The 12,903-nt window shown below is 39.9% G+C and overlaps 2 protein-coding genes across 2 annotated transcripts in view; one reads left to right on the forward strand and one right to left on the reverse strand.

Annotated features, from left to right (window-relative positions):
• park7 (parkinson protein 7) overlaps positions 1-12,903 on the forward strand; it is a 339,990-nt gene that overhangs the window by 128,837 nt on the left and 198,250 nt on the right. The gene's annotated exons all lie outside the window — the stretch shown is intronic.
• prxl2b (peroxiredoxin like 2B) lies at positions 1,525-10,686 on the reverse strand. The gene is made up of 7 exons (XM_083971668.1): positions 10,503-10,686; positions 9,792-9,996; positions 9,245-9,296; positions 8,952-9,015; positions 8,791-8,866; positions 7,044-7,162; positions 1,525-1,638 (listed from the first exon to the last, which is right to left on the reverse strand). Exons 1-7 carry the CDS (start codon positions 10,563-10,565, stop codon positions 1,612-1,614), a joined length of 606 nt encoding a protein of 201 aa, XP_083827794.1. The 5' UTR covers positions 10,566-10,686; the 3' UTR covers positions 1,525-1,611.

Genomic DNA, 12,903 nt, shown 5'->3' on the forward strand with positions numbered 1-12,903 from the left:
CAACACACAACACCGCCGTTTTTGAATGTTCACTTATCATTGGTCACATTCAGGATGCCTTGGTAAACTGAACACGACTGTTAGGTCTCAGTAGAGGCTGGTGAATTGAATGTGCACATATAAGCTTTATATTCTTAGTCTGTCCTGCAATCTTCACATTATTGGCAAATGCTGTTGTTTTACAGGGGGAGGGGACACAATCAAAGACTGTTTTACTCAGAATGTAAATGGTGATAATCTGCTGCCACATTAAAGCAAAAGTTCACAAATTTGGGAAAGAGGGCCTTTCACTCTCTGGTGGTCAGTCGCACACAGGTAACATAGTGTACAGACTGGGAACAGATGGCTGATCTGGTTCTGTCCAACAGAAACAATCCTCTGTCATTAAAACAAATGATCTTTGATTCATGGGGGTTCATATGACAGACTGTTCCAAAAGAAGAAGGATAACTTGCCCATTTTGTTATTATTTAACAAACACCTGACGTGAGATTCAGACTTTCTAAGAGGCAGATTTTATAACCAGACCAGACTTGCTGTTTCCCACTGTTTTCAGTCTTTGTGCTGTACTTAAAACCAGAGGAGTATTAATGTTTCCATCTCACTCTCCACTTGAAGCTTGTTTTCCAAAATGTGGAACTTTTCCTTTAAACAACGAGGCACATTCATCATGTCTTGCTCAAAGAAGCGCTGGGGGCTACATCATAAGCTACGATGTGACACCCAGCTGCTGGTTGAAGCAACAGTTTAGACTCTTGTACAGTTTGATGTTGTGTAAAATTAGTAAAACAGCTCAAATTGTTTATTGAACACTAATCACACATAATGTAAAAGGTGTTATTGTAGATGCTTGGTGTTCTATACAGCAGTATTTAGATAGTAGGGATTCAATTTGGGTGAAAAAGAAAGTGTATATTTCTTATTTACTTAGATGGTGAAATTGTGTCATTTTAAAATGATAAGCCAAGTACAACTGCATTTTTGCTATATATGAAAATGTTTTATCCACAGTGTATACCCATCAAATGAGTTTATTTATCTACATGAATATTTATGAAATAACATTGTTGCTTTGCAAGGATTCAGATGTTAAAGATGTTTTATGATTGTTCCTGCTGCTATGTAATTATCTAAACTAACTGCTATTTTTGTGACTCTGAAGATCTGTAATTATTGCCATTAAAGTGACTGTCTCAACAGCCATGACCTCAAGCCTTTAAATGAATGGTGTTAGTTCAATGGTATATAGAAACTTGAAAAATCATGTTGGATTCATTCTCACTCAGTTATTTCCAGATATTCGTTTTATAAAGTTATTACAATTAGATTGATAAAATACATTTGCTTCCTGTAAAGTGTCATAAATGCAAATTCTTAAATTTTACATGAAAAACAGTCAGAAGTAAGTAAAGTTAAAAAATAAACACATTTATTACAATTATATTAAAATCATTATTAGAATGAATGTCAGAGAAGCTTTCAAGACAGATCATATAATATAATATTTTAAAACAACTGTCACAAATAGATCACAGGCAATTAGGAATATTGGCAGTAGTTGTATGTTCACATCTCCTGGAGTGTTGTGTGTTCAGGTACGAGGCGTCGTCATCACCGTGTACACACGTCATCATTACACTGCAGGAGAAGGTACAGAGGTTAAATGGCAAACAATAAGCATGTATGTTGTATGTGCAGAGTCCATCAAGGCATATGTTGTTCAAACTTCACATGTTACAGTAAGTCAAATAACTGTCAGTCAGGCTAATCCCCCACAAATCTATTGATTTTAAGAAAAAAGTGTGATTTAACCTTGATGCAGACACCTTAGTCAGAGATTAGCTTCTATTGATGGCTAAACTAGACTTATTCCCAATTATATGAACTCCAAGCACAAGGTGGTCATAACATCTGTGTAGCAGGCTGATAAGGGCTGATACTGTATATTTGCAACTGTGATGGAGGGCGACTCATACAGAAGGAGCACTGGACAATATTATAGCTAAACTCACATTTCACATCAACAAACAGCTGTCAGTGAAAAGTTTCTCATAGACACACAGTTAAATTATTTCTGATTTTTTTTTCTTTTTTTACATGAGCTTGGAGGAGTGACTCGTGAATAAACTAATATATAGTGCCCAAATTAGTGCATTTCTAAATATGTTTTATAGCAGTTTGCTAATACAGTAAGAGTACATCATGTCTCATTATTTGGTGGACAACAGTGCTTTAGTCAGTTCTGCATTTTGTCACCTTAAAGGGACAGTATGTGAGATTTACCCCCATCTAGCGGTGCGGTTGCATGTCGGCACGTATTCTTGCTGTTGCGTTTACGTAAACTCGGGCAGAAGTCAGAAAAACAACACACGCTGCATGTATCAGGATAAACAAGCCTCTATGTAAACAAACGGTCCGCCAGCACGAGGCAAAACAATACAGGCGTGACAATATGTTGTCATGGTGATGTCGTATTGTTTACCTGACCCACGTTTTACCGGCTTTCTCTCGCCGTGTAAAATAACATCCAGTTGGTTTGCCGACGGCGTCACTCACGGCGTCATTCAGGTGTCTGACTGCACCTGAAGGCAACACCAGTGCCTCCGTCCTTCCTCACACTAGCTACACGGTGGTGACAGTTTTAACAGGCGCTGTCTGGAAAACTTTCTCCCCGAGCCGAGAAGCTCCGGCGGCCCGAGTTTGAGGTTACTTACAGCCACGGTGACACTGAACGTAAAACATGGCGATTCAACATGGCAGAGAAGGTTCGGTGAACCCCCCCCTGTATGTTTGTAACGACTTGTAACATCTCATTCTAAGGTACGAGAAAGCGCTCGTTTGTATGCGGGCGCGATTCCACTTCAGTGAAATACGTATTTATGAAAGCGATATTTGATTTTTGTCAATAAAAAGCCAATAAAGTCCCATACTGTCCCTTTAATGAACTGTTACTTTAACCTTTAAATTTTTACAAAAACTGCACCTGAGTCTGTGGGACTCCGAACACGTGAGTTTTACAGCTCAGTGAGCCTCTGAACAGTGTCAGCCTTTGATTTGAAGTCAGCATTTCCACTTCCCAGTCCTCTTCTTGTCTTTGTATAATAATTCTGTCTCTGATAAAACAAAAAAAAGGCCAAATTCTGCTGCCAAAATCCATTCTGGAAATCAGCCAGTGGTCGATGAGTGACCGTGAGTGATTTTTTTCTTTCTTTTTTTTTTTGTTGGGACCTGCTGGAATGCAACCATGAAAAATATTTAAAGCCGAACAGAGCAGCTAAGCAGCGACTTAGGTACTTATATTCAAATTCAACAAATCCTGCAGCTACACAACTCGAGCTGGGCCCCAGTTTCCAAAAGGAGGTCAAATAGCTTTTGATAGAAATCACCATCACATGTCAAACACGTCATTTCCGCTGCCTTCACAGTAAATGAAGAAATGGTGAAGTCTGACAATGGAGAAAAGGAAAGCCTTTTGCAGCAAAGGATCCAAACCCAAACCAGAGATATTTTAGAGATGTTTGTCCAGACAGGCCATTAAAAACATGCCTTGCTTATGAGTTTCATTATGGCAAACACTGAAATCTCAAATGAACACCTAAGATATTTATCCAGGAAATAATATCAGTCTTTATGCTTCCTTGACCTCTAAACACATAATGAGAGAACCCATGAAGAAGCAGATACTGTCTATCACATGTTTCAGCAGGATATGATTAAATAAGACACAATTACTTCTGAATGCGTAACTGGATAATAACTCAAAAAGCCTGATTTTATCTGAATCAGTCATTGGCTCCGCTGTGTATAGAAAGCTTTCACTTTTTCAGGACCTGTTCCTCGCAGTTGATGTCAGCTAGCTTGTGACTCATGTTCCTTTCTGCCACGTTTTGATACCCAGAGAAAAACAAGGTCGATTCTGTTCCTGGATGACATCTGTTGGCCTTCAGACAGGTCATGGGGAAAGTCTACGGTGCATGTAGCAAACAGCTCTGACATACAGTAGCGAGGGCTGTGGGAAGCGAGCAGCAGAGCCGGGGGGATAAGGGTGTTGAAGACCATGTGCTGGATGTCATGGGCGTGATGAAAGCCCCGAGGATCAGGGGACAAACCGCACGGTTTTCTGGACCGGAGATACAAGGTTCACGACCTCTGAGCAATTCGGCTCTCAACGTGATATTATGGTACGGATGAGGGGCTGGATTTTTAGATTGCATTTATAATTCATTATATATTGACATCACAGAACAAGCATGATTAATGTGGCTTAGGCCCAATCCCATTTCACCCCTTGGCCCTACCACTTACCCCTACCCCTCCGTTTTGCGCGTTCACGTGTAGGGGTAGGGGTGTCCCAATTCCCGTTAGGACAGAGGGGTAGGGGGAAGTGGTAGGGCTACATACCCCTCCAAACGGAGATTTTTCAGAGGCACACTCCAAACGGAGGGGTATGAAAAGTTTCCCAGAATGCATCTTGCGGCAGCCAGCAGCGGTGGCTGTAAAACGAAAAGCTGTTTTATTTCTCACTGTAGCGCGGTTATTACGTCACTTTATTAAGTTTTAATATTTTTTCTTGCGAGAAAGTAACTATTTAGGTCCCAAATGTGCGGTTAGTTTACCCAAATGACGGCGGGTTAGAAGTTTGCTCCGACGATTTTTCGGAGAAGTGAAGCTCCAGGAGGAGCGGCTCCTCACAGAGACAGCAGCCGGTCTACAGCGCTGCTCCACCGGCCAAATTACGTTCTCGTCCCGGTCCCGCCGGGAGAGAAGGCGGTCGTTAATTAACTTATCCACGGGTTTTTAGAGGTTTACCACCAGCATGTTAAATTATTTTTAGCATTTAAATATTGGTCTCATTGATGAAATCTGACAATTGTGGCAGTAGCACTAGTTTATTTGGATGAAAAGTTATGCTTCATGTACCAGTCAGAGGAGCAGGCAGCGCTGCCTCTGGGCTCTGTGTACAGAAATCACCACATTTACATCAGTAAATAAATGTTTTACAATGAACCGATCAGTCTGCATTAAGTTTTATCTTATTTTATTAAGTTATATGGAACACGCTATTTGATTTCTGGCAAAAGCTCGCCGCATCAGCTTACGTAAAAGCCAGTGAGACTACGTGATGACGTATGTGATTGTTGAAGGGGTGTCCCAATTCGGAGGGGTTGACTTTCTACCCCTACCCCTTGTAGCTCCGTTTCAAGGGGCGAGGGGCAAGGGGTAGGGGAAGGGGTAGGGGTAAAAAAGAGAAATGGGATTGGGCCTTAGTGTTTTCATGCTGTAGTTGAACTGTAGTACCCTTCAGATACTGTACAGTGCCAAGTAAATATACGTACGGCTGAGAGCTGTGCACGGTCCCTGTCAGATAAACTAATATCTCAGCCACCACTTGGTTTTGCATCAGAGTTTCACATTATGTTCTAAAATTGTTGTAAAAAATTAAATATGAGTGTTTCCTGGAAACAGAGCAGTAATAAAATGAACAACAAGAAATAAAAACATGTCCCTCTGAATACATTTCAACAATACTTGAATAAGTTGTTTTGAAAATTAAACTGTGTTTTTTGTGTTGCTTGTATTTGTGTAAATGTCTGGAACCTTTACTCTTTTTTTCTTTTGAGCATATTTGACAATGAGGATTTTAGAGGCTGTTTATTACTTTGTCTTTGAGTGGTAATTCATTTTCAACAATGTTAACACTGTGAGATACAAACACTATTTAAGACTGTGCTTGTGAGGCTTCTTTTAAAAGAACCCTTGTTCCTTCAATACCCAGCAGCTATGGACCAACCTCCAATCTCCCATTTCTAGGAACGCTTTTAGAAAAACTAGTGCACATTCAATTTACCATTTTTACTCAAACACTATGTTGGAAATATTTCAGCAAGTAATAGCACTGAGACACCCTGAGTAAAAAATAGATACATACAGATGTATTTAGATGTAAATAAGCCTTCAGAGCTGGTACTACTTGATCTGAGATCAGCTTCCCACACAGTTTTTTTTTTACTGGTTTAGATTAGGATATACTGTAATTTATTCTAATAGATTAGGCTAGTCAAGCCAAGTCAAGTCATCTTTATTTATATAGCACCTTAAACACAACACAAATTGCTCCATAGTGCTTCACAAAACTAGACTATCATAGACTATTTTGTTTGAAATTAATTAATATCCGAGCGGCCCCAACACATATTCAGACTGTTTTTTATTATATTAATACATTTTATTAGTATCACTATCAAAAAATACTTTTTTTATGATCACTTTTATCATGTTTTTTGTTTGCTAATGATTTTCCAATACATTTTTATGTATCTCATGATCATCTTTTTTTCTGATTAACTAACCTGTATGAACAAATAAAGTTTTACTACTTGATTTAACAACCACCATACAGTAGCTTCTGCCATGATGATGAAAAACGTGGTAAAGGCACGAAGCTCATGCTTGTTATCTCTGGCAATAATTTGATATCTCAGAAAGTTAAATCGTGTGTGAATGTCCTTGTGTGCTGCATGGTGAAACTTACCCTTGTTGAAATAATTACAGTAATTACTGGTACGTTAAACCTACAGTTGACTCTGTAGAAGACTGTAGGAGCGTTGTGATATCTTTGTAAGAAGAATAAATACCTCATAAATCTTGGGCAGGGCTGCCAGCACTGGTTTTCCATGCCATACCACTTATATGGAAGTTGTATAATGACTTTTCTTGTTTGTGCTTGAATAGCATTTTAAATATACAATTAGATACAGACTGGGATCATCACTGACAGACCATGAAGATGGAGTAATGAGTGTGAAATTATCTGTGAAGAGGCTCCTCTGATGCGTGCGTCTCTGCTGACGTAAAACAGAGTCTGCTGAAAGAACCTGACCTGGATCAGTCCAGCGTTCCTCGGTAAACACAATAATACCATTTGCCTCTATTCGGTTTAACCCTTCGCCGCACTGCTCAAGATAATGAGGGGGAATATGTAGTGGAACATGGGAATAGCATGCATTATCATAAGACATCGTTATCATGGGATGCCGCCTCACCACTGGCCTCTGTCCTGCCGCTACTTTGGCTGTGATACCCAAAGACTTGGAAATATCCTCCAGAGCTACGTGGTCTCCAGGTGAGTCCTGGATGAAGTGCAGTAGAACCTTTCCTCCACCTATGTGGAAAATAAATATATATTTAAAAACATGGTTAGCAAGTATCCATCGAGAGACAGCTTGTTGACTTAAAAACATACAGTAAAAGATTGTTATGAACAAACTCATGACTAGGTCACATTGCAGCTGTAATAATACACTGCTCGTCCAAAAATAAAAGTCACTATTTGGATTTAACTCTAGCTAATAGGTAAGAGCCTCCCATTGGATAATTACTGCATGGATGATTATGTCTCAGCTGGCAACAACTAATTTAACCCTAACTGATGCAGTCTCATTTCTTAAACAACCATGTCATAAGACACATCCTGTGGTCGTGGAAAAGATGTTCATCTGTTTCAGAAAGGTCAAATTATTGGCATGAATCAAGCAAATTAAACATCTAAGGAGATTGCTGAGACTGAAATTGGGTTAAGAACTGTCCAACACATTATTAAAAACTGGAAGGAGAGTGGAGAAACATCATCTTCAACGAAGAAATGTGGTCCAATGAGATCATAGAGTCCAGACCTTTACCCCATTGAGAATCAATGGGGTTAATTAATGAATGAATGCAACTCTGGACAGAAATGCCGCAGAACACGTGCTGTGATCAAAGCTAAAGGTGAAGGTGGTCCAACGAAATATTAGAGTGTGTGACTTTTTTTTGGACGAGCAGTGTATACCCCAAAGTCTAATTCAGCATAAAACACATTACATATTCAGGTGCTACTGCTGATAACAAAACGTGTACTGAAGGAAAATACACAAATGTCAGGATTCAAAAAAGTTCTAACCGTCTAAAAATATCCTACACAATTTAATAACTGACTATTATGGAACCAAATTGCTTCTTAAGCATTAAAATTTAAGCCTAAATCTCTTTCAAGTGGGCTGAGTGAGAACACTCCCCGGTGAGGACTTTTAGTGGAGCCAAGATTTTTTAAATTGAGCATTCAGACAGGACAGAATGACTTGTAATCTACTTCCTCCTGCTGTTTCCTTTCCAATAGGTCATGCTGCCATTCCACGCCATAAAAGCTAGCCCCTGCACACTCATAGAAAGATGGTAAGCAGGATGTGTCTTTCTCTGATTGCCTTGCGAAATCAGACTCTGGCTTTTTCCTTCTTGAGTGCATTGAGACCATGTATGTAATTTGCAACATCGCCAAAAAAGATTTATTGCTGTGGTAATTTTCATTACTAACTGTCTTAAATCAGTTAAATATATTGATTTATTTATATTTTGGCTGAGAATCCTCTCCAACATGCTGATAAATTACCTGGATGTTGTAACCCTGTCCAGTAGTGTCATTTGCTAAATTTTAATTGTTTAATTGGTTCATAAAACGTCTTTTCTTCTAAAGTGAAAATGAAAGGTGGCATCCCTGTGGGGCATCAGCATTAAGGGTGAGTGGTTTGGAGAGGTCATAATGAGCCTCTAACCTCATTACACTCATGTGATGCACCACTGCCCTCTAGAGGAAAGACTGTAAAATTGCAGGTTTTTAGATTGCAGTTCAATTTGTTTGCCCTCATTTAAATGACATTTAAATCATATGGTAGCTCACAGACACTTTGGTCACTTTTGTGTCACATGATGGACCCTTATTAATCATCACCCCCCTCTGGTGTAAAATAAACGTACCTTTTGCCACAATGAGCATGCCTCCACTCTGCAGCAGATCCCCTGAGAAGTTTCCTTGTATCCCATCAGCACTGGCCTGAGGACAGCAGAGACAACATGCAGTCACTAAACTTTGGCTTTGCTATTGTGCCGACAGGAAATGCAATATGGAGGATATCTACCTTTGAAGCTACATCTCGTACTTTCTTCCCCAGAGCAGCAGGAACCACACTTAAGGCTGTGTACCTGAGAGGGAGAATGGAGATTAACACAAAGCAGATAATGAGTGTTCAAAGTTAATCAGTCACTTCATAATTAACCACATGAGCATGACAACTGACATTTTATTTTCACCATTAATTAATTATTATTTTCTTGGTACCATCAGAAAATATTTAACATACGTATATTATATTTTATATAACAGTTTTTCTATTGGGTGCTAGGAACATGGATTTACTGTAGGCCTACTCACCTTTTGAAGCCCAATTCCTTGTAGCTTTTCTTTTGTTCATCCACGTAAACGGCTAAAAGAGATGATGATGAATGGTTATTTTCAACTATGCACAAGAATGATTGCAGCCAGTAATTCAGTCTAAACCTGACTAGAAAAAAAAGCCAAAGTGCCATAACTTGCTTGTTTTTATTTTACTTCCAGTGTGTTTCACTTAAAAAGGAAAAAAAAGATTCTTAGCTCTTCATTTCTGAATTAAACTACATAAGTAAAATAAATGCACATTTAGTTTTCCTGTTTTCTTTGGGTATCACAGGATTTTCTGCTATTAGAGGGATGCTTGCATTTTCATCAAAACAAATAGGGCTCAATTTAAATTCAAAGGCATTTAACCATCATTCTAGCTAGAGAATTGAAGTGTTTTCCAGATTCAGATGCATGACGAAATGAATATCTTTTCTTGTGTATTTATGTATTTTCTATACTGACACTGACACTCATACAAAGGCTCCACATGGAAACCAAGGCAAAAATCAATCATTTGTATAAGAAGTGCTGTTCTGCTTACATCCTTTGAAAAACCCTTTTTCCTTGAACTCTTCCAGTCCAAGCTCTTCTGGTCCGATGCCCACCAACGCCACGCCGCTGGCTCTCAGGTCCGGCTCCAGTTTGCTGATCTCTGATGCCATCCAGCGACACACCTGACAGCCAAACCTGCGCAGGAAGAACAAGACCACAGGCTGGTTCTGCCACAGAGACTGGAGCTCCACACTCTGAAACACAACAAGAAGAAACAGAATCATATTATCTATTCTCTTGATCAATGGATCAACTGTTTTAATAATAAAATGTAAAATGTCCACTCCTATTTATTTCCAAAAACCAATGTCTTTAAATGCCTTTTTGTCTGATAAACAAAACCCAATAATGTGTTCTTATGTAGGCTGCATTTGAGAAGCTGAAACTAGAGAAAATTTGATATTTTACCAATAAAACCATATGTTATCATTTATCAATGACATGATGATGAGTCACAGATTCACTCTGCTGGTGATTTCCTTCATATGCTCATTATGTCACAGTGGAGGTGTCATTATATCACTGCTGAGTGGTAATGGCAGGTTTAATAGAGTGGGACTCAGCAGGGAACGGGGCCCTCGGGGAACATGTCAACCTGCCAGCTCGGGTTTTCAGGCTATATTAAAAATAGAGCTCATTTAAACACAGAACATATGGATGTAACACTTTACACTTCAGAGTGAACAGCTTCGGGACTCACCTCTCCAGTTTCGGTGCTCTTCAACAAGTTTTTTCCAACCCTAGCGAGGTCGACGTTTGCCATTTTCTCTGTCTTCTCTCACCTAGAGATAATAACGACGCACCCACCGTGTGTGTGTGTAATTTTATGGTAAATATGTTTAAGTAACAACCGCACAAACAGTTGCAAAACAGCTGCTTCCGCATACTCCCGCTGAACGCTCCCGTCCAATCAGAGCCTGTCTGTGCTGGAAAATTTACCAATTACAAGGCACGGTGGGTATAGCGGAGGCGGGGCTTAGCCGGGGCAATTTAAAACACGTGGATCTCGTCAAACTCCTTTTCCTATTTATTTAGGCCTAAAATTAAATAGGTCTAGCAGCTATTTGCTTAAATGGACAATTTTCATTTACACACGCTGGAACATGTATCTACCAGTTTTAACATTAGCCAAAGTGGCGACAATAGCCCTATAGGCCTACTAGAAAACATTTAGGTTTTCATAATGGCGGTTGCATAAGGTGTGGGTGTGTGCAGGTGAGTTCAAAGTTAACGGGATTTATGGCGTGGGCTTTGTTTGTTCGCTTATGCCCAAGCTGTCTGTCTTCTTCACAGCCATGAGCAAGTCACGTGTCTGCTATAAGCGCACAATCAGTGCATTTACTCAAGTGCAATTCGAGGTTTATTTTTACTTGAATACGAGCATTTTCCGCCACTTTATATTACCCCACTTTATCAGGGCAGGTGGTGTAGCTATTTATTTATCTATCTGAGAGGTATGCTAGACAGTTAGTCTACTGTAATTATCAACCTACATACAAACACATTTACAAAAATCAACAAGAAAAAGTGTGTGTGTGGGGAGAAATTATTTAATGAAAGAAGTCAAATAAAAACAGATTGGTTCAGTGACAATGAATTCATTACATAATGCTTCAGAGACCTCTCCAGTCAGAACAACTGGCAAATTACCTTCCTCCAAGTCAATTAGACACAATGAGCCTGCTATCAGAGGTGGCCCTAAAATCACCACTATTTCTATAGGGACCAGTCCATCCTAATGTAGTTAATGAAATAAAATATGGGGTCTATGACCAGTGATGTAATAAGCTTAAAATTACTGTCAACGTAATATAGCAATATATGCATGCACACAGTTCAAGGCTTATATCAGATGTCAGATCTCGCCTCCTTTCTCATATATTTTTGATGGTGGTGAAAATAGTAGTATATTCAGGAAATACTCAGATCCTTTACTTATAGATGTTAACACATTATTATGCTGCAATATAGATAATATATAGGCTATAATATATAGGCTATAAAACAACAGCTTTCTACTCTTGTTGCTGACAGGATGGAGCCAGTTTTATTAATTGTGTCTATTCATACACACGTGTCTGTTGAATAAGACATCTTTAATATGAAATCTTCATGTGGAGAGTATCTGCTAACTGGATGTGTGTGTGTCAGATGAGTGGAGCTGGGACTCTTCCGCCGGTGCTGATGTTGCAGGGAGGGGCGTGACGTCACGGGAGAGACCGGAGGAAAAGGCGAAAGGGGGGAGGAGGAGGAGGAGGAGGAGAAGAGGGGGGCAAGAGAAGGGACGGAGGAGAGAGAGCGGGGGATGACTGCATCAAAGGGAAAACAAAAAGAAAAACAAAACAACCATGACTCCTGTAATTCATCCTCCGATCTTTACCAATCATAATGGTTGCTCTGTTCACCTACACTGTACGCCGCAATAAATGACAAGTCGCCCCGGTAAGGTAATTATTCTCTTTCACGTTTCACTTTGCACGCCTTCTTCATCCTCTACCACGGCGGAGTCGATTGTGTGCTCGTCACCTTTAGACACACAAATGTCAAACCCAGGAAAATCTCGCGGAGAGGGGGGGTCTTTGTATAAATAGTCGATCGGTTGCAAATAGATTCTATATAGGCTACCTATTGGTCAAATATTTCATTTGCATTTGAGCCGACAAAGTGACACGTTATCCCCGCGTATGCCTTGGAAAAGCCGTCATTATAATAATAACCCTCCCCACCTCCCCCCATTGTGTCCGACCTGAGCTCCCTCCATGAAAAATTAAAATGGAAACAGGATGTATGAGAGCGGTGCCGCATACTACACTGCTGTAGTCAGCCACGCCGAGCACATGGGCTCTGCGCACAGCACTTTACATGCGCATTGGTTTGCAGTGCGTCGTGCCCATCATTGCTGTGCCATCGCTGCTGTCCTGTGTTGCCGATGACTGCAGTGTCCTCTTGGTAGCACAACACCCAAGTTCCCCACATGCTCACCACGCCAAACCGTGGTTGCTCTTGAATGACCTCTGATTGGAATAATTCGATCAGAACAAGTTTTAATCATGTTTTATATTTCTTCTTCTTTTTCTTTTTTCTTTTTTTAATGCTGCAGT

Source organism: Trachurus trachurus (genome assembly GCF_905171665.1).
Source record: "Trachurus trachurus genome assembly, chromosome: 5".
Taxonomy (NCBI): Eukaryota; Metazoa; Chordata; class Actinopteri; order Carangiformes; family Carangidae; genus Trachurus; species Trachurus trachurus.